This window comes from Delphinus delphis, chromosome 6 (genome assembly GCF_949987515.2).
Source record: "Delphinus delphis chromosome 6, mDelDel1.2, whole genome shotgun sequence".
NCBI lineage: Eukaryota > Metazoa > Chordata > Mammalia > Artiodactyla > Delphinidae > Delphinus > Delphinus delphis.
In genome coordinates this window covers 22,869,518-22,889,810 of record NC_082688.1, presented here as the reverse complement: position 1 = coordinate 22,889,810, position 20,293 = coordinate 22,869,518, and the positions used below count along the sequence as shown (strand labels likewise).

General features: G+C 38.5%; 1 protein-coding gene across 2 annotated transcripts in view; it reads right to left on the bottom strand.

Annotated features, from left to right (window-relative positions):
- Positions 1 to 20,293, bottom strand: part of SVEP1 (sushi, von Willebrand factor type A, EGF and pentraxin domain containing 1) — a 185,013-nt gene that overhangs the window by 66,558 nt on the left and 98,162 nt on the right. The window contains exons 15-24 of one of the 2 annotated variants that reach the window (XM_060014343.1): positions 19,174 to 19,338; positions 18,417 to 18,650; positions 15,763 to 15,924; positions 14,295 to 14,456; positions 8,705 to 8,866; positions 7,927 to 8,018; positions 6,778 to 6,874; positions 5,072 to 5,185; positions 3,706 to 3,819; positions 2,676 to 2,877 (exon numbers count right to left, since the gene is read on the bottom strand). In XM_060014343.1, coding sequence (XP_059870326.1) covers positions 2,676 to 2,877; positions 3,706 to 3,819; positions 5,072 to 5,185; positions 6,778 to 6,874; positions 7,927 to 8,018; positions 8,705 to 8,866; positions 14,295 to 14,456; positions 15,763 to 15,924; positions 18,417 to 18,650; positions 19,174 to 19,338 — 1,504 coding nt within the window. The remainder of the gene's footprint in view (positions 1 to 2,675; positions 2,878 to 3,705; positions 3,820 to 5,071; positions 5,186 to 6,777; positions 6,875 to 7,926; positions 8,019 to 8,704; positions 8,867 to 14,294; positions 14,457 to 15,762; positions 15,925 to 18,416; positions 18,651 to 19,173; positions 19,339 to 20,293) is intronic. The other variant, XM_060014344.1, reaches the window with a different exon arrangement.

Sequence of the window (20,293 nt, the reverse complement as noted above, 5' to 3'; positions counted from 1 at the left end):
GCAAAAATAGAGTATAAAGCAGTTCTGGTCAAGGTGAAGTATTATTCATACAATGGGAATTTCTCTCCCCACAGAAGTGCTAGAAAAAACAAAAATTCACATATGTTAATCCAATCTCTGTAACAATGAGGTACTTTACAGATGAGTAAACCGTGGCTCAGAGAGGTTAATTTGCCTGAGCCCTCTTTTTACTAAGTGCTGGAGGAGGACTTTGATCTCAGTCTAGTGGCTTATTCTTAATCAGTATGCCATAGAGTCTCTGTGGTATGCAACAAACGCTTTAAACCCCTCAGAATGGAGAACACATCTAATGATGTCAAATGTTGACAAAGGTGTCATGAAATGGGAAATCTCAGTGAGTACAACTACCACTTGGCAAAGTCAAGGGAAGTGGAGAGTTTGTATTCCCAGAGCCCTGTATGTCCATTTCTAGTATGAACTCTAGGAGATTACTGCCCAGGTGCACAAGGACACATATAACAAGTGTTCACAACATCATCATTCTACACGTTCATGGAGAAGTGAATGGGAAAATAAACCATGGTATAATCATTCAGTGGAATACTAATCAGCAGTTGAAATGAGCAGACTAGAGCCAAATGTATCAGTCTTGAAAATACATAGTATTGAGTGAAAAAACAAAACCCAAAATACAAAGGGATATATATATATACATATAACATGATACCACTTAATGTAACATGTCAAACTATACTATATGCTGTTTATGAAGTCATATACATAGTAAAACATAAAGTCTGAATGAGAAAGATATAAACCAACTTCAGGACAGTGATCACTATTGGGGAAGAAGAGAAATATGTGTGGGTGATGTACATGTGTGCGTGTATGTATGCATATTTGGAGGGACTCCAAATCTATCTTTAGAATTTGCTTTTTTAAACACGAAAGATATAAATCAAATAAGGCAAAAGGCTAAGGTTTGATAATTACTGTGATGAGTGTATGACTTTTGTTATTCTTTGTAATTTTCTGTATGTCTGAAATATTTTTTTTTTTTTTTTTTTTTTTGGTACGTGGTCCTCTCACTGCTGTGGCCTCTCCCGTTGCAGCTCTGGACGCGCAGGCTCAGCGGCCATGGCTCACAGGCCCAGCTGCTTCGCGGCATGTGGGATCTTCCCAGACTGGGGCACGAACCCGTGTCCTCTGCATCGGCAGGCGGACTCTCAATCACTGCGCCACCAGGGAAGCCCTGTCTGAAATATTTTTAATTAAAAAGGAACTGCCCAATAAATGTAGTGAATATTGTTAACCAGCATGTTTATATGGGGACCTCTTTGATATTGGCAATAATATGAATAAATGGTATTTGGGGGTTTAAAAGAAAATCTCAGCTGGAATTGGCGTGCATCTTTATGGAGTTCTGTGTAGTTGAGGGTAAATCTAGTTTGGCTAGAATTTCACTCATCTTTATATGTACATGTGTGATATCATTATGGCAGTTCAGTATCTTTGTCTATGAAACAGATTCACTTTGGTGGCAACTAACATTCCTGTTGAATTAGGAGGGTTTACCTTCACTTTTCCTCTAGTTATTTAGGATTCAGACAAATTTGGTATTCATCAATTGTTTTGGACCCTGGGGAGAGTTTGGAACTCTTGCTGTTCATTTGGAAATTCTCATTGCCTATGGTTAGGGGCTGTATGCCAGAAGATATAAAAAAGCCCACGAAAAGATGATGCTACCCTGCTAAGACCTCACTTCCATATTAAGAGTGAAAGTCTCACTGGCAGAACTGGCTTCCTATTTCTTCCAGATAGCATCCTAGCTCTGTTAGGGGACGGTAATGGAAGGGGGCTGAACCGGAAAAGTACTGGGAAATGTTGCAACTGGGGTAGAATTCTTTTTTTTTTTTTTTTTTGCTTTTAACTTTTGAAAACTTACAGAACCAGTTGTCTGTTGAGGGCAATAAAGTTTCCTAAAATTTTGCAAGTAAGACCAGTCTGTCTTTTGCACTGCAGAAGCCACAGATCCTGCAAGAGGAAGGGGATGGAATAGGGCAGACTTGATAGTAATAAAAAAAAAAAAGTGTTGGTTTTCAAACTGCTTTCTACTGGCACCCTAAGAGCTGCCTCAGGAAGACAGAGTCTTTCTCCCCACAAACACTACTATTTTCAACCCCAAAAGCTTAGCTTTTATTGTTTTATTTGTTTACACTCAGATTTCTCCTGAAACAAGGGTTACTAAACTAAAAAAAAAAGTTTGAAAACCATGGTTACAGAATGTAGAATGGCGCTGTGACAGTAGAATTGCACAATTCCTATTTTAGCTAGTGGGAAAACTCCAGCTAAAATATAAAACATTTAAAACTGGGTTTTGTACAGTGCCTCTGCATTTGCTTCCGAATAAATGTGCTTCCTTTCATCTTTTATGACTTCCCAAGTATAGAACAGTGGTTTCCAAGTCTGGCTGTGCATCAGACTCACTGGGGAACTTGAAACATACAGGTTGTCTATTTTAAAATTATAGACTTTACCCAAGACTTAGGAAATCAGAACATCAGGTGGTAGGCTGATTCTACCATAGCTTATCCTTGGGCTAGGATTTGGGAAGGGCTGACTTGGAATTCAAAGTAATGCTCTGGAAAGACTGCAGAATGACTGAACAGTTAAGATAATAAAAATAGTGAAAGGAGCCAGACTTAGTCTTTTACCTGAAGCTATTGGCACCATCCTTGCAGGTAGCTCCATTTTTGCACGGTTGGCTGAAACACTCATCCATGTTGATTTCACACCGGTTGCCCAAAAATCCAGGTGGGCACTTGCACAAGAAGCCCCCAAGCTGATCTTCACAGACTGCATTATTTAAGCATGGGCTTGACTGGCATTCATTGACTTCCGTTTCACAGTGTAGGCCTGGGGATGGATGAGGACGAGAAGGAGCCCGCATGTTAACCCCTTGGGAAAACTGGGGTCAAGGTGCTGCCTCCTTAGGGCATGCTGCTTCTAAAGGACAGGAATGGAGGCTGCGGAGCCACTGGCCTACCAAACTGGTTTCACAGCCATTCTTCAACAAGCTCTGGCTTTTCTACATCATTTTAGGACTGCGTTTCTGAAAATCTGCTCTTTCAATCTTACCTCTTTCTGAAATGAACATTAGCAATGAATATCTAATTGAGATAATGTTAAAAAATGGAACTAGCAAATTTAGTTCAAAATGTTCCTCTGTTTCTTTGACCTTGCCTCTTTCCTTCACTGATCATTTTCTGTTTTGGACTTCTTCTTTATCAGTTAAGTGTAGATAGATAGATATTTTAACTCTATTATTTAGCATCCATTCACAATATGATTTTATATAATTTAACTCCAGTTCCTTCTTGAGTGCTTGTCTTAGCATATAAACTCATGTCTTCTTTCTCTCTTTCTGTCTCTGTATACACACATATATATATATATACACACATGTACAGGAACATATTATTTTTCTGAACTGTTTGAGAGTAAATTGTAGAAATGATGCCCTTTTACCCCTAAATACTTCAGTGTGAATTTCCTCAAAAATAAGGACTCTCTCTTATGAAATCACAGCACAGTTGTAAAATCAGAAAATTAATATTAACTTATATAATATTACATATATATATATATATATATATATATATATATATGGAATGTTCGTAAATGTAATGATTTCTGGGGCTTTACAGAACTCTGTGACAACTAGGAAGAATGGAAACATCTTACCCGTGTATCCTTTCACACACGTGCAGCGATAACCAGCTAAGCCATCAACGCAAGTTCCTTTATTTGAACAAGGACTGGAGCTACACTCATTTATGTTTTCTTCACAGAGTTGACCTGCAAAGAATCATACAATATTTGAGCTGGAGAAAACTGGAAGGAATTTAAGACTAATCGGTTTTCAAGCAAGTTGTTCAGGCGTAAGAGCAAAACGATTGGAAACCATGGCTAACATGTTTGTGAAAAATTTTGCTCTTTGCCAAATACAATTATTTGCTGAATAATATTCCAATATATGTTATATATATGATATCTATCTATCTATGTATCTATATGTATGTATGTATGTATGTATGTATCTACCTACCTACCTACCGCACATTTTCTTTATCCATTCATCCCTTGATTTATACTTAGCTTGTTTCCATATCTTGGCCATTGGCTACTGTGAATAATGTTGCCATGAACGTGAAAATACAGATATCTCTTTGAGACAGTGATTTCATTTCCTTTGGATGCATACCCAGATGGGGGATTGCTGGATTGTATGGTAATTCTATTTTTAATTTTTTGAGGAACCTCCATGCTCTTTTCCATAATGGCTGCACCAATTTACATTCCCACCAACAGTTCACAATGGTCCCCTTTTCTCCATGTCCTTGCCAGCACTGTTATCTCTTATGTCTCTTAATTTTTAATTAATTTTTATTGGAGTATAGTCGATTTACAATGTTGTGTAAGTTTCTACTGTAAAGTGAATCTACTAAAGTGAATCAGTTACACATATATCCACTCTTTTTAGATTCTATTCCCATATAGATCATTACAGAGTATTGAGTAGAGTTCCCTGTGCTATACAGTATGTCCTTATTAGTTATCTATTTTAAATATAGTAGTGTTTATATGTCAATCCCAATCTCCCAATTTATCCCTCCCCCACCTTTTCCCTTTGGTAACCGTTTGCTTTCTACATCTGTGATTCTATTTCTGTTTTGTAAATAGGTTCATTTGTACCGTATTTTTTAGATCCCACATATAAGCAATATCCTATGATATCTGTCTTTCTCTTTCTGACTTACTTCACTTAGTACAATAATCTCTAGGTCTATCCATGTCGCTGCAAATAACATTACTTCATTCTTTTTCATGGCTGAGTAATATTCCATTGTGTGTGTGTGTGTGTGTGGGTGTGTGTGTGTGTGTGTGTGGGTGTGTGTACACACCCACACACACACATCTTCTTTATCCATTCCTCCATCGATGGACATTTATCTTTTGATAATAGTCATTCTAACAGGTGTGAGGTGGTAACTCATTATTTTAAGGATTCCAGGGTTAATATTCTAAGAACGAGAAACTTTCCCCTTACCTGTGTAACCAGATGGGCATTCACAAATGAACTCCCCAACTTGGTCTTTACAAATTCCATTGTTGTAGCATGGCAGTGAGCTGCATTCATCAATGTCTGTTTCACATTTTAAGCCTAAAATGCAAACCAGACACTGAAGGTCAATCAAAGAGCGGATTAACAGAAACAGAACCATGATCATTTAAAGATAATTATCCCGATAATCTGAATTTATACGGAGTGGTGGTGGTGAAGGAAAGGGCAATATTTGTTAAGAGCTACCATCTAGTTAAGTATTTAATGAAGGTATTACCTCTCTCTAAACAGCTTTAAGATATCCTTATAAGGATACATAAAAGATAGCAAAAGATCCTAAGTTAGAAGTAGAGGGGGAAAAAGGGAAATCTGGAAGCATAAAATAGAGCCAGGAATTAGTTTAATTCCAAAGTGAAAAATACAGAGTCATATATACTTGCTACCAAGGCCACTTGGCGGAGGAGGGGTGGCGGGACTAAATCCTGCCAGACCTCAGCTCATATGTCAGGTATCCTAGAATGGGGTGCATCTTCCCATAGGGTGCACACAGGCTTTCTATGGGCTAGCTCTGCCGAAACCCAGGTTCTTCTGCACCAGGGGGTCTCAAAGTGTGGTCCCTGGACCAACAATATCAGTAATCCCCTGGGAATGTGACAGAAATGCAAATTCTCACAACTTCCCTAGACCTACTGAATCAGAAATTCTGGAATTGGGCTCCAGCAATCTGTGTTTTAAGAAGTCCTCCAGATGGTTCTGATGCACGTCAAAATTTGAGAATCATTGTCCTATATTATGCTTTTCTCAACCACCTCTCACTTATAAAATTCTAGGACAAGTTCATTATTTCTTGTGGAATGTTGGGACAGAAATTTTTATAAGAATTGAAACCCACACACATGCACATATGCACATGGTGAAATAAGTGGAATGACAACATTCTGTATTTTGTTTTCCAACTTCTCTTTTGCTTATCTTGCGGTGAATTATTTAAATACCACTTTCTCATTAAAAACACTTCATGTTGGCGGCATAAAACTCGAAAAAAAATGTAAAAACTGCATTTCTGGAAGAAAACAGGAAATTATTTTAAATAAACTGCAATTTTTAAGATATAGTTCATTTCGCCTCAAAAATTATATTTCTGGACTGAGCTGGAATTTGAACCAAACTGCAAGAAAACATAATTCTTACATAATTCCTATGTAATCAAGTTCAAAGCCATGCTGTGTTTCTAAGCACAGCTTCCAGAAAGAAAGCAAGCAACAAATCATGGCCATTCATGAGAACTTCCATTCATGTGAAGCAAATGAGAGAAACTGGAGTTTGTTTAAAAATGTTTATGCTGGACAATCTGTTCTATGTTGAGTGTCATGCATTTAATTTGTGTTAGAATGCAACCTTGGACACGGCCTCTGGAACCGTATCCCAATTTAAATCGTGAGTTATGATGTGACTTTTCATAGAGAAGATGATTCTTTATTCTTCCCCCAAAACGTGCAAAGAACACTGTCATTCGTAAGATATGTATGCTTTTTTCACTTATTGGTTTGTCTTGTTCAACCAAACTTTTGTGCAATTATACAGTCTAATGTATCTTATGGCGTTTATTTTTAATGTTTCAAAGTTTGATACTGCAAGTCACAAAGATACTGTATGAAAAACACATGAAAATTTGCACTCCTCTGTGTTACCTGTATATCCAGTTGGACAGAGACACACATAACCACGCCCAAGTTGTTGGCAGGTTCCACCATTGTGGCAGGGGTTTAAGAAACATTCATGGAAAACCTACCAGTGGCAGAAAAGAAATGTATCAGAGACAAAACACTATTTGTTTCAAAGCAATTCTGAGTAGGGAGTTAGAAGGTTTACATCAGGTTTCGGTTTCCAGGTGAGGTCAGCTGGACGGCTGCCTGCATAACGCTGGTACCTGCCATATATGGGCACAAATGCTATATATTATTCTTGAGAGATGTTCTGATAAACCCAGGCAGTGTTGCTAAATGCTGGCTCCATTTAAGGCATTTTAAAAAGTATACTAAGGACAGGCCCCAACCCAGACCAGCTAAATCAGGAATCTGTGGAAGTGGTATCTGTGCATCGTTTTTAAAAGTAAGCCAGTGGATTCTAATGTGTCTGTGTCCATTACGTGCAGTTTCAAATATGACTTATGAAACCGTTATAAGTGAGTATGTTTGGATGTAGGAAGTTAAAATAAGAAATATAACTTCATTATCCTCCTTAAAAATACTTAAAGCCAAGGAATTTATTATGACATTGGGCAAGGTGCATTCAGAGTAATGGCTGAATCACCCAAAATAATTATTCTTAACTAGTCTTCAAAAAAATAAATGGAAAAGTTTTATGAGTTATGTTGCTTATTTTTTAAAAAACCCACAACTTACTCCAATAAATGATTTTTATTTTTGCTGGCAAAAAATTTACATAACTTTCATGAAAGTTGAGTAACTCTTCCTGCTAATCGGAAAAGGCCTTTGGTTAATCCAAACGCCCTTACTCAAATGATGGGTTATGCTCACGGTACATGGTACATGTTAATTATTAGCAACTCAAAAGACTCCCCACATCTACAATTCTCTGTGCCAGACATTGCTGGGAAAAATTCCCATTTCTGGTACTTAGAACTTCTAATGCTGCATTTTTGGAAAGTTCATTTTATAAGTCATAAGCAAATGTAATTATTCATTGATAATATTCATGAGTCTTGATTACTTGAAGTTTCAACTCTGGTAGTTTTTCCTCTGTGGGACACGTATAATGACAAGTTGTTTTCCAAGAATTCCATTAGAGAAAATTTTATAAATATAAAATGGACTTGCCTGACTGCTGACTTCATACTTCTTTTTGATATGTCCAGGAGAAGCAACGGGCACTATACTTTCCTCTGCTGCTGAGAAAGTTGAACTAAAACCTAATAAAATTATGGGAAAACAACTGAAAAACATATTTGTGTGTAGTAGATATTACCAATAAATAGACTCTATTTTTTTTTCTTTTTTAAAAATTGAAGTATAGTTGTTTTACTGCTAATTTCTGCTGTACAGCAAAGTGATTCAGTTATACAAATACATACATTCTTTTTAAAAATTCTTTTCCATTATGGTTTATCATAGGATATTGAATACAGTTCCCTGTGCTATACAGTAGGGCCTTGTTTATCCATTCTATATATAACAGCTTACATCTGTTAATCCCAGCCTCCCACTCCACCCCTCCTCCCAAAGCCCCTCCCCCTTGGCAACCACAAGTCTGTTCTCTAGGAGCAGGCTCTATTTAAATACCATAGTCAAGATTCTGATTCTCAGAGTGGGCAAAGCCACATATATTTTGTTTCAGTAATATAAAGAGAGCACAGAGATGGATGGAATTATGTCATTAAATTCTAGACTTTCAGAAATTTGGAATTTATCAAGTTCGACATTCCCAAAATAAGAATCTCTGAGTCACTGTCATCAAAAAGACCTTCAGAAGGATAGTTTAACACATCTGGACACCCAAAGGCACTGAAAATAGTAATATTCAGAATTGAAGCTACCGCAGAGATAAACAAAAGTCTCCAACACAGGGTTACATGAGAAATGAAGGATATCATCTTACTGGAACAATCTGTGATGGATCTGGCACCAGTGATGGTTGTAGTTCCATAAAAGGGACAAGATAAGCAGAAGGACTTCCCTGGATTGGGCTGGTAGTAGTCTCGAGGACATGGATAACAGGGCATTAACCCAGAACGAGAGAACTCTCCTACTGGACAAGGCACTGCAAAAGTAAGAACAAATCATTTGTGCTTCCTAGTAGTATACCCTACCTCTAAAAGAAGCTTTGGTTATAAGAAAGCTATCGCATTGCTAATATTTTCCCTTGCACGTACTTAATACCCAGACCATTTTATCACCTAGATAAATGTATTGTTGTTTCCTTCCCATCTTTAACAACACACAGCAACTCAGGAAAAATCAGAATTGGCCGTATAATATTGTGTTATGATTTTTCCACTTAACTTTATATCATAAGCAAATCATTCCCCAAATCATTAAGTAACATGGTGTTTAACAAATGAAAAATGTTACATCTCATTGGCAGACCATAACTGATCTCACGTTTCCTCTCCTGTTGAACACTTAGCTCGTTTCTACTAGTTTGCTATTATAAATAATGCTGACATGAAATTTTCTCTATAAATTTTTTAATATAGCTCTGATTATTTCCTTGGGATAACACTTGACTTTGAGTAGTTGAGTAGTTAGAGCTAAAGATATGACAATTTAAAGCCATAAATGTGTCATGCCCAAATGTTTAAATAATGTAATTTACAGTCCCATTGGCAGCGTATGAAATTGCCCTTCTCACTGCATGCTCAGCCTTCAAAATGATTATTTACTTTTTTCCTACTTGAAGGTAAAAATGGAATCACGCTGTTATTTTAATTTGCATTTTGATGATAAATGAAGTTGCATTTTTTACGTTTCCCAGAAATTTTTATTTCCCCTCTAGAGTTGTCTATCATTTACTGGGGGTCTTTTATTTTTAAAACTTTTAATGTCATTTTGGGTTAGACATGCTTTTCGTAAACAACATGCAGTTGAATATTATCTTTTAACCAAATTGGAAATTCTCTTGCCAAGATTTGGTGGAATATAAGAAAACAGCCCCAAACATAAATTTTGGTTACATCTGGTAGAGGGAGAGTGGGGTAGAGCACCCATGATTAAATCCTTGGGTTGGGGTTTTAGACTGTGACCCATAGACAAATTCAGGTGGAGTGTGTGAACTGGAGTCATTTGGGTGAGCCCTGAAACCATTATAAACTGAGAAAACTACTAAAACTATTAAGACTTGTCTGCATAAAATTAAGTATAGAAGACAGGACACAGGGAAACAGCTACTCAGGATATCAGCATACTTATCATTTAGGTTTTGGATTCTTGATAATAAAAATTAGTATAGCAGAAATAATTACCAATATGGTTGAAAAATTTAGAGATACACTTGAGGCTCAAGGGAGCATGATACTCCAAGTGATGGCATCTCTTTTTTATTGGTATGACAATAAACATGAAGTAAATGACAACACATCTGTCGTAATCTCAAGACGCTTTGATCAAATTTCTTAAGCAAAAAGAGCCAGGCGAATCTCTTGTAAAAGAGTTCTTTTACGTACCCAACTGACAAAAAGTAGAGAGTTGAATCAAGAGATGGCAGAAGATAACATAGCTATTAATGCATATTTAGAAAAAAAAATTTCTGGTGGCTACATTTGCTATATTCAAGAAGAGTTTTAAACTACAAGTATCTTTGTTTCACCAAGAATAAAATAATCTACTCTGTTACTAGATGTAGCCAGGGCTTTGCACAAACATATTATAAACCCATAGGAGTTTAAAATGGGTTTTCTGATTCCCAAGTTTCCAAAAATGATTGTCTATTTGGAAAAGGTACCTTCCAAATAGCTAATTAGTTAATTGCAAGCATAGATCTTCCACTGATAAAAGTATAAATTTTCTGTTTGAGAGGATATCTATGAGTGTGCATGATATGCTAGAAATATAAATGCTGCCACTTAAACCCAAGATGCTATAATGAATGAAACTGTTTTTTCCATATAACTTTTTTCAGTACAATCTTAAAAAGAAGAAAAAGAAATCTTAAAAAGAAAAAAAGACTGTGCCCCTAAAAACTGACAGAATTATACTGTCAGTTGTAGCACATAATTATACTATAATTGTCAAAAATTATACGAAGATATAATAATAATAAAATCTTAAGATTAAAAATAAGCCAATTAGCATCTCAAAATAGCAAACATGGTGTTGTGATGTCTGTACTTTGCTTTTTGACCTAGAAAGTGTAAAATAAACTTTCATGTGGAAATTAGTTTAAATTACATTCCAAGGGGCTTCCCTGGTGGCGCAGTGGTTGAGAGTCCGCCTGCCGATGCAGGGGACATGGGTTCGTGCCCCGGTCTGGGAAGATCCCACATGCCGCGGAGCAGCTGGGCCATGGCCGCTGAGCCTGCGCGTCCGGAGCCTGTGCTCCGCAATTGCAGAGGCCACAACAGTGAGAGGCCCGCATACCGCAAAAAAAAAAAAAAAAAAAATTACATTCCAAGGGCAGACAGTTGTCATCACAAATATACTTTCCAAGAGTGAATAATCAGCATTTAATATATAATTTATATATGCAGTACCTATATATATATATATACACACACACACACACATATACATACACACACATATATGAATGTATAAACATATACATAATAATAGCACTATCTAGTACACAGTATAGTATTAAATACACATGCATACACACATGACACAGTTCCTAATGGACTAATGTCATAAGAAAAGATGTGAGAAAGTTTCCTTTTGAACCTTGGCCAGAGAAACTGTGGTTTCTAAATCAAGACAAATGGAACAAAACTCTTCTCACCTCTTCTACTGTAGAGATAGAGAAAAAAAGTATTCAAATATGCCAAAAGTGATATCAAAATAGAATTAAAAATAAAGCATTTTTAAGCATTCATTTCCCTGAAATGACCAGGGAAAAATGTAACCTCACATGTCTGTCCCCTGATAGTGTAAAGGAATAAATACAGCCTTGGAGCCATTGGTTTCCTATGACAAAGCCAAAAGTCAAAGCCTCTTATTCTGAGCCTCCTTTTAACTTCATCCTACAGGGTTGGGCTAAGAAGTGTTATCCTCCTGTGCCACAAATAATCTTTCCTTCTATTGGGACCATATGTAAACAACACCATCACCAAAAACTCATTTGTGGGATTAATTATTTTGATAAAAATCATTTTTAAAAAATGGAAAATTTCAGGCTCTTTTGTAACCAAGGACTCAAGACTATCTAATATCCTAATAAGTGACAATCGGTGAAATGTATAAAGAATGTTACATTATGCTAACATAACAGTATACTTAAAGATAACTGCTATATTTATTAATGATATTTTCAGTTCAACAGGCCAAAGGAGGCAAAAAGTGATATGTCAGCAAAAAATAAGATAAACTGTACAACATGCCCATAAAACATAAATCAGTACAGAAAGAGAAAAGAGGAGAAGGAGAGAAAGAAAGAAGGGGAGGGGGAGAGAGGGACAGAAAAGGGAAAACTAAGGAAAATATATAAGGGACTGTTTTAGAACTCACACACATTTAAATTTAAAGTAAAAGTAAAATGGTGTTTACCCAGCACCGTAGGGGAAAGTGTCATTACCAAATATTACCAGTTCCTACTCAGGACAAGTAGACTGTGGTTAAACATATGCTAGAAATATTAGGAGAAATGGAACAGTTACCAGGAATTTAGAGATTTCCTGGGAATTATAATTACTTAATTGCAGTAATTTGCTATTAGAAAACCTCAAGGATTATTTGGAAAGTTAAAGGATAAAAATTTATCAACTATGAACTTGTTTCACTGTAAAAATCCTAGTTGCTTTTGTGGTTGGAAGGAAGGAAGGAAGGAGAGAGGGAGGGAGGGAGAGAGGGAGACAGAGAGAGAGAGAGGATTTTTTCCTGCAGACTTTCTTCCATAGTTAGCTTGTATACTGACAAAATAATAGAGTCTTTGGCAGATCTCTTTCAACCATAATGTGAGGTTTTGTTTGACTTTTAATTAAAAAAAAATCCACAGCTGGTATTACACAACACACGTGGTTTCTGAGTTTCAAATAGGTCCTAGTTAAATTCTCTTCTCATCAGTGAAACATTAGGTCGATGAACACTGCTCTCCCAATTCCTCTGGTCTAAGAGGCTTTCATCTACTGTGAAATTCTGAGAGTCAACCCGATGGAGCATATAAAACCTATAACTCACAGTATGTATTTCCTGTAGCACTTAAGTTATGAGGACTACGACTCCCAGGAAGCAATGCTGGACACGCTCCATCCCCTCCCTACCACCACACTCAAACATCCTAAGCATCTGTTTTCTAGGACTCTCAGCCTCTAAGTGGATGCAGATGTATATATGATTGGGGTGCAATGAGGATGGGATGTGTGTGTAGCTTGAGGGAATGGGGAACCAGCAGACTGGCTTCTTAAAAACATCACTCAGTAAGGGAAGAGTTTAAACTTTCAGATTGCCATAGACCTTAGGTTTTTCAGTAAGGGTATAAAGAATGGGGAGGACTCACAATTTTTTAAAAAGTCATCTTTTAGCCAGGCATGCTTGTTCTGTTCCCAGTGATGTAGCAGAGAGAGGCCAACAAATTTTTATTTTTTGCAAAGTTCCACTGAAATTGCAAAGTCATTGCAGTTTATGGGAGTTTCTGGCAATAGGCTGACCTTGACTGTCAGACCTAGTTTCACTGTCATTCTAAGTTTTCATCTTTTGCTTTTGTTTATGGCTTCCAGTTTTTTCACTGCTGGAAAACTGTACTTGGTAGGGATGTTAGAACTATTTGAAAAACAGAACTCTAATCTTTATATTTCTATTTAAACCAGTGGTTCTCAATGTGTGGTCCCTGGACCAAGCAGAATCAGCATCACTTGAGAACTAGTTAGAAATGCAAATTCTCAGGCCCCACACCTGACCTGCTGAATTAAAAACTCTGGGGCTGGGGCCCAGCAATCTATGTTTTAACAAACCCTCCATGGTGACATTTGAGAACCAAAATTAGTCATACTTTAGAATCACCTGGGGGAACTTCAGAAGAAAACCAGAAAACTTAAATCAGAATATCTGGGGGGACAGAGACTGGGTTTCAGTATTTTAAAAATACTGATGTAAACGTGCAATGATTCTAGTGTGCAGCCAGAGTGGATAATCACTCATGAAGATCTTCAAACTGTAGGGAATGAACGTTACAATTCAGAGGTGGTATTTTTAGAGTTTCAAGGAACGTTAGATAAGACCTCATTTTAACCCGAGGAATCTAAGTTCCTAGTTGAGATGTATTTCTATCATATCATGTGGCCACATGGTTACAAATGTTGAGGGCTGGGACCAAGCCTTGTGCTTCTTGTGTGTTCCTAACGGTACCAGCACGGTGTTTATATTATGGGTGTTTACACTTAAGTATTGACTGGCCGAATAGAAGGAAACTCTCTATGAAGAGACAGTTATTTACATTCTTTGCATGCAGTAGACATATGGTTTTGCTAAAAAGATTCCACTCCTCCATGCATAGAACCTAGGAGGCTTGGGGAAAAAAGCGATGTCTAAGACTTAACCTCCACAAGCAGAAATGTCCACGGCTCCTCTCTTCACTGTTGAAGTATTTTCTGGACACACGAGGCAACCCCGGGAACCAAACGCTGGCTGATAGCTGCCCAGTGGACAAGATTCGCAGGTCTCAAGCCCATTTGATGAGTAGGTGCCTTGCTTACACTGAGCTAAAACGAAAAATGTAACATGGTTAATAACGATGACATCAGCTATACAAAATTAGCACTGTGTACAACAGGATTTTCCACATTTTAATTTACTTAGGATAGAATGAGGGTCACGAAGAACTCCAAGCATACACGTCATATTTTAGACTCCCCGTACTTCCGTATACTAAGTCTTAGGCTCATTTCCAGTTACTTGTATTATGACCTAGCACGGTGTTTGACACATAGAAAATGTCGACGAAGAGTTTTTGGGTGAAGTTAGAAACCTGCACCTCAGAAAGGCACACTCATAAGATCAAGCTGTCACGGGGAAGCTTGTTTCTGTACAAGTTCTCAGCTTGTGCACTGTTCCCTTGAGTGACTGAAACAAAACCCCCATGAGCTAGAGTCTCATGACTATACCGGCGCCTTTTTTCCCTCTAAATAAGAACAGGCCCTCTTACCTCCTCCTGCCTGCAGACACCATTTCATTTGAGGGTTGGCAGAGAGGAAGTAAAAGTAGTCTTAGCATCAGGCCCAGAGAGGTTAATTAAGCAACTTTCCCAAACTCATAGCAATGGTTTTGTAGTAGAGCGGGCTTAGGGCCAGATTCCCCAATTCCCGGTGCACTGTCCTTTCCTCCTGCCCTTCTCCTCCGGATGACTCTCATTTTCATCGCTGCTAACGTTTTTAGTGCATTTGCAATCACCTAGCACTGCTCTCAAGTTTACGTGTCATGAGGTACCCACACCTGCATTGGCAACAATAGGCAAGAAGGAACAATTCTGCAATTCCTTCTTTTAGGTGTGTCTTACTGTAACTTTAAATGTGAAAGAAAATGTTTCCATCAGGAATGTTCATTGAGAATAACAGTAACAATATTTTGAAAGGACTGGATATTTCAGTAGCAAGAATAGCTGCATATGGGCCTGTAGTTATTCATTTCCAAGTAAATGGAGAGTGAATCTCATCACATCAAATATTATTCTAACAAAAAGCAGCCTAATGCTTGCTAAGAGCCATGAAAGTCCTTTCCACCAATTAAAGTGAGATTCACTAAAACACCCAGGTTCATTGACGAATGTGGATTAGAGTTCTTGACAGTGGAGTTTGACTTAGAGCAATGGACTGTTGCAAAAGGAAAGATAAATGGACTTCTCTAAAGTGAGGGAAACATTCAGGTAACAGTTTGCAATTAAAAGAAAGAAAAAAATCAATTAATGAAATTGCTTTTGGTAATGCTCATATTTCATCCTATTTGCCATTGAGATTTTATAACTGGAAACAAAATTTAGGCTTCTGGTCAAAATGAGCACTAAGCCCCTACCTTTACATTCCGAGCTACTTCTTGAATGGAGATATTCAGTGTAAGTTCCAGTTGGACAGGGTTTGCACTCAAGCTGCCCTTCTTCATCTTGATAGGAGCCCATCAAGCAGCTTTCACAGACAGAATTCTCCAGAGAATAGTAGGTTCCCAAAGGGCAATTGACTGAAGAGAAAACAAGCAGGACACACTGAATATAGTATGGAATGTGCTTTTTCCCTAAGGCATGAGAGTAATAAAGCCTGCTTCCAGATACTATTGTTTATGGGTTAAATTTTACTGCCAGAGGCTTACTCACATGATAAACCTTCCAGAAATGTATTCCTCTAAACCAACAGTAGATTCTTTTTTTTTTTGAGAAAATGCAAATTCTTGTTGACCAAGCTTAGTGTTTATATGATGGCGGCTTTGAAGTGTGGGTTAAAGTTCTAATAAACCAGATTATTCTGGAAACACACAGTTCATGGAAGAAGAGGATAAAACAATGAATGTTTAGGTTAATTTGGGGCTTCGAGATATGAAAAATGATTTCATAGCTGTTCTTCTGAATGGTTTCCCTTATGAAATTGAGTGTCCATTATAGCATTATTTCTAGAAATAAAAACAGGCAAAGGTGGTGAGCCTAAAAAAAGGGAGTTAAGTCGACCCTTGTCTCTGATTGCAGGAATTACTGCCCACTGAAGGCAAGTCTGAGGCATCCTCAGACCCAAAGCCTCCGAGGAAACAGGCCAATCTTAGAACCTTCCTTCCTTGAAGATTTGCTCTACTATTTGGACGCCTGGAGTGCAGAGTTTCTGAGACCAAAGTGGGATGTTAAATTCACTGAAAGGCTGCTATCGAAGTTAGTATTTTTAGAGAGAGGACACTTGAAAGAATCACTTGGGTGATTCTGAGGTGTTAAGCTATGTAAGAATTACCTGGCAACTTATTACATTTCAGATTCCAATGCCCTAACCCCAAGGGGTCAGATGCATCCGTTTTGGGATGGGGCCTTAATCAAGCTGCATTTTGAAAGCACTTCAGGGTATGCTGACACAGGTAGCCTGAAGACCACACGGAGAAATGCAAAATGCTGGCCAAGGCGATTCCTGATTTTCACTCACAGGTTGAGAAAGAAACAAGAGGAGGCTCGGAAAGACGACGTTCATGTGCTTTGGATGGACTGTTTATCACACCGTGAAAAACTCAGCTGAGCTCTGGGAATAGCAATAAGAACTGTTGGGGAAGGTTTTCCGACCAGGACACAAGAGCCCCAACCTACAGAGGGGTTAACAGAAGACTCACGTCAGTTGGTTCCACTGAGTGTACAGAGTTTAGTCAGAGGAGATCCTGCCATCTACAAATGATGACTTGTTAGGGAAAGAGACTGGAACTGATCCAGATGGTGACAGTCTAAATTAGGGGTAAAAGCTAAGGGACTCGGGGGAGGGAGAATGGGGAAGGGAAGTTTAATGGGTCTGGGGTCTCCTTTGGGGGTGATGAAAATGTTCTGGAATTGTGGTAGAGGTGACGGTTGAATGACATTGCGATTGTACTAAATACCACTAAACTGTATACTTTTTTTTTTTTTTTTTTTTTTTTTTTTGCGGTACGCGGGCCTCTCACTGCCGTGGCCTCTCCCGCTGCGGAGCACAGGCTCCGGACGCGCAGGCTCCGGACGCGCAGGCCCAGCGGCCATGGCTCACGGGCCCAGCCGCTCCGCGGCACGTGGGATCCCCCCGGACGGGGGCACGAACTCGTGTCCCCTGCATCGGCAGGCGGACTCTCAACCACTGCGCCACCAGGGAGGCCCTGAATTGTATACTTTTTAAAATAAATTTATTTATTTTTGGCTGTGCTGGGTCTTCGTTGCTGTGCACGGGTCTAGTTGCGGCGAGCGGGGGCTTCTCTTCTTTGAGGTGCGCGGGCTTCTCAAGGCGGTGGCTTCTCTTGTTGCGGAGCACAGGCTTTAGGCGCGCAGGCTTCAGTAGTTGTGGCACGTGGGTTCAGTAGTGGTGGCTTGCGGGGTCTAGAGCACAGGCTCAGTAGTTGTGGCACATGGGCTTAGTCGATCCGCGGCATGTGGGATCTTCCCAGACCAGGGATCGAACCCGTGTCCCCTGCATTGGCAGGCGGATTCTTAACCATTGCGCCACCAGGGAAGTCCCTGAATTGTATACTTTAAAATGGTTCACTTTATGCTATGTGAATTTCATGTTGGCTGCCTGGGTGGGAATCTCGGCTACACCACTTACTGTCTTAAATGGTAAGACTTACTGGGTAAGTTCTTAGCCTCCCTGGCTTCAGTTTTCTCATGTATAAAATGTACTTAATAAGAATGGTACCGCATACAGTAGCTAAACAGGATTAAACACATGAGACGGGCTCAGCCAGCACACATGAGTGGTCAGAAAGTATGAGTTTCTGTTATTGGAGTTGCTGCTGAAAGCTGTGAGGTCTAAAGATCTATAAATAAAACGAAGATTTGAGTCGCTCACCTAAAATAATTTTCTTGTTGTGACCAATAGTGGTTATCTAGATTTTTGAGACACTAAGCATGTAACAATAAGAAAATGTAGCTTTCATCACAATATCCCTTTAGAGTTGTAAAACGACTCTATCCGTGTCATTTGACCCAATAGGCACCAAATATTTTTGATTACAGGGAGAAGTCTTACCACACATACGCCCTCTCAGCATGGAGCCTGGTCTGCAGAAGAGGAAAGCCTTTTCGGTTTCTAAGGAATTGCTGTCAGCTACAAGCATTTCAGATGCAAGATGAAAGGAATACATGGGCTCCTTAGTAAGGGTCCTTTTCAGTCGATTTGTGATAGTTTCCAATGTCTTAATGAGTCGTTGCTGATTTTCCAATTCAAGGGTATCATTTCTTTCATCAGGTAAGGGCACACTAGCTGAGATAAAAACGAAACAAGAGAAAACATAACACACACACATGGTGTTGCAGGAAGCCATCTGTACTGAGTTTTTACCAAAGAGAAATAGCATATTAAAAACCTTCCAGGAAAAATAAACTGAAACTTAAACACCGCTTACTGAGCAACTAGTACCTGGAGAATATTAAAAACAACACGATTTGTTTTAACCTTTCTCTCCTATGCTGGATCTACATCACCCTTTTGTGGAGTTCTTCACGATTACATATTAAATTCCTGCAAACTCTCGCTTTTTAAAAACACACCGTAGTTCATCATGTCAAGATGAGCACAAAGCAGGGGGCTTGTTGCTATGGCAACTATAAAATACATCTGTGATAGTAAGAAAAAAATGACCAAACTTGGTTGATCGTGCTTGCCCTAATTTTCAGTTCCAGGGTCATTTCCTAATAATGATAACAAACAGAAAATTTGAAAAACAGGTCTCCAATCAAGAATTTCTCTCTATATTAACCTTTTCAAATAGATCGTCTATCCTTACCTGTGATGTTAAAAATTAACTTAATTTTGTGGTCAGATAACAGGGCACTTCTTTTAATCCGTGAAGATCTGGCTTTGCCAGCGCCCGTGGGTGTTTCTCGCACAGTGTCCAGGAAGTCATCATAAGAGTAATCCAGCCTGTTAGCTGCACCCCAGCCGACAGGTCCTGGACAATTGGGGCAGAGAGACAAAAGATGTTACAGTTGCACCTTTATCAGCGTTTAGGTTCTAATGTGAGTCCACAAATCAAACTGTCCTTGATCATCGCTTAAACTGCCCATAATAATATACCATATACAAGGTTTCGTCTGTAGTATCATCCTGTAGCTTCATATGAAGTTTAGATTACCAATGAATTCCATTAAAAGTATAAAGCAAAGTCTCTGTAGAGCTATACAGGCATTTAAAACATTCTATCCTTGACCTAATAATAAATTACCTTAACTTTAGAGGAAATGGGAGGAGGTACAGATTTTAATCAATTCCTATTTCCCTTCAGGGTTTGCTCCATTCTTGCTTTTTTGTATCAGCGTTATAAACTTAACGCATGTAAACAGATTTCCTTTTGTGAAGATTGTTCAAGTATCTGCATAGCTGCATTATATTTCAAAGGTGGGGGTAGTTTCTGAGGGCAGCATGTAAGTTACATGATTAGGTAGTTAGGAAGCTATGCTGGAGGCAGCACGGCTGCACGTGCTTCTTTGGATGCCCTCCATATCACTGTGATCAAGGATTCAGACTGTGGCTTCTCATATACGGTGTACGGCTGCACAATCTTAGTCAGGCTCCTTTCATCTCTCTGAATCTCAGTTTCTTTGTGTCTACACTGAGATAACTGTGCTTACCTCATAGGTTTGTCTGTGGAATAACTGAGCTAATTTATGCAAACTGGCTCATATTTGACTCATTCTAAAACCTCAGTGATAGTAAATGATATTAATATTGGTCTAGCCATACTGCTGTTGTTGCTTAGTTAGGTGCGTTAAACATCAAATTCTATTTATACAGACTTGTCCACTTAAGTAAGTTGGTTTTTGAGTAAGTTGGTTTTTTTTTTTTAGCTTAATTCATGTTTTGGGCCATTAAAAAGAACTGGGATCAATATTTTTGTTTTTCACTTA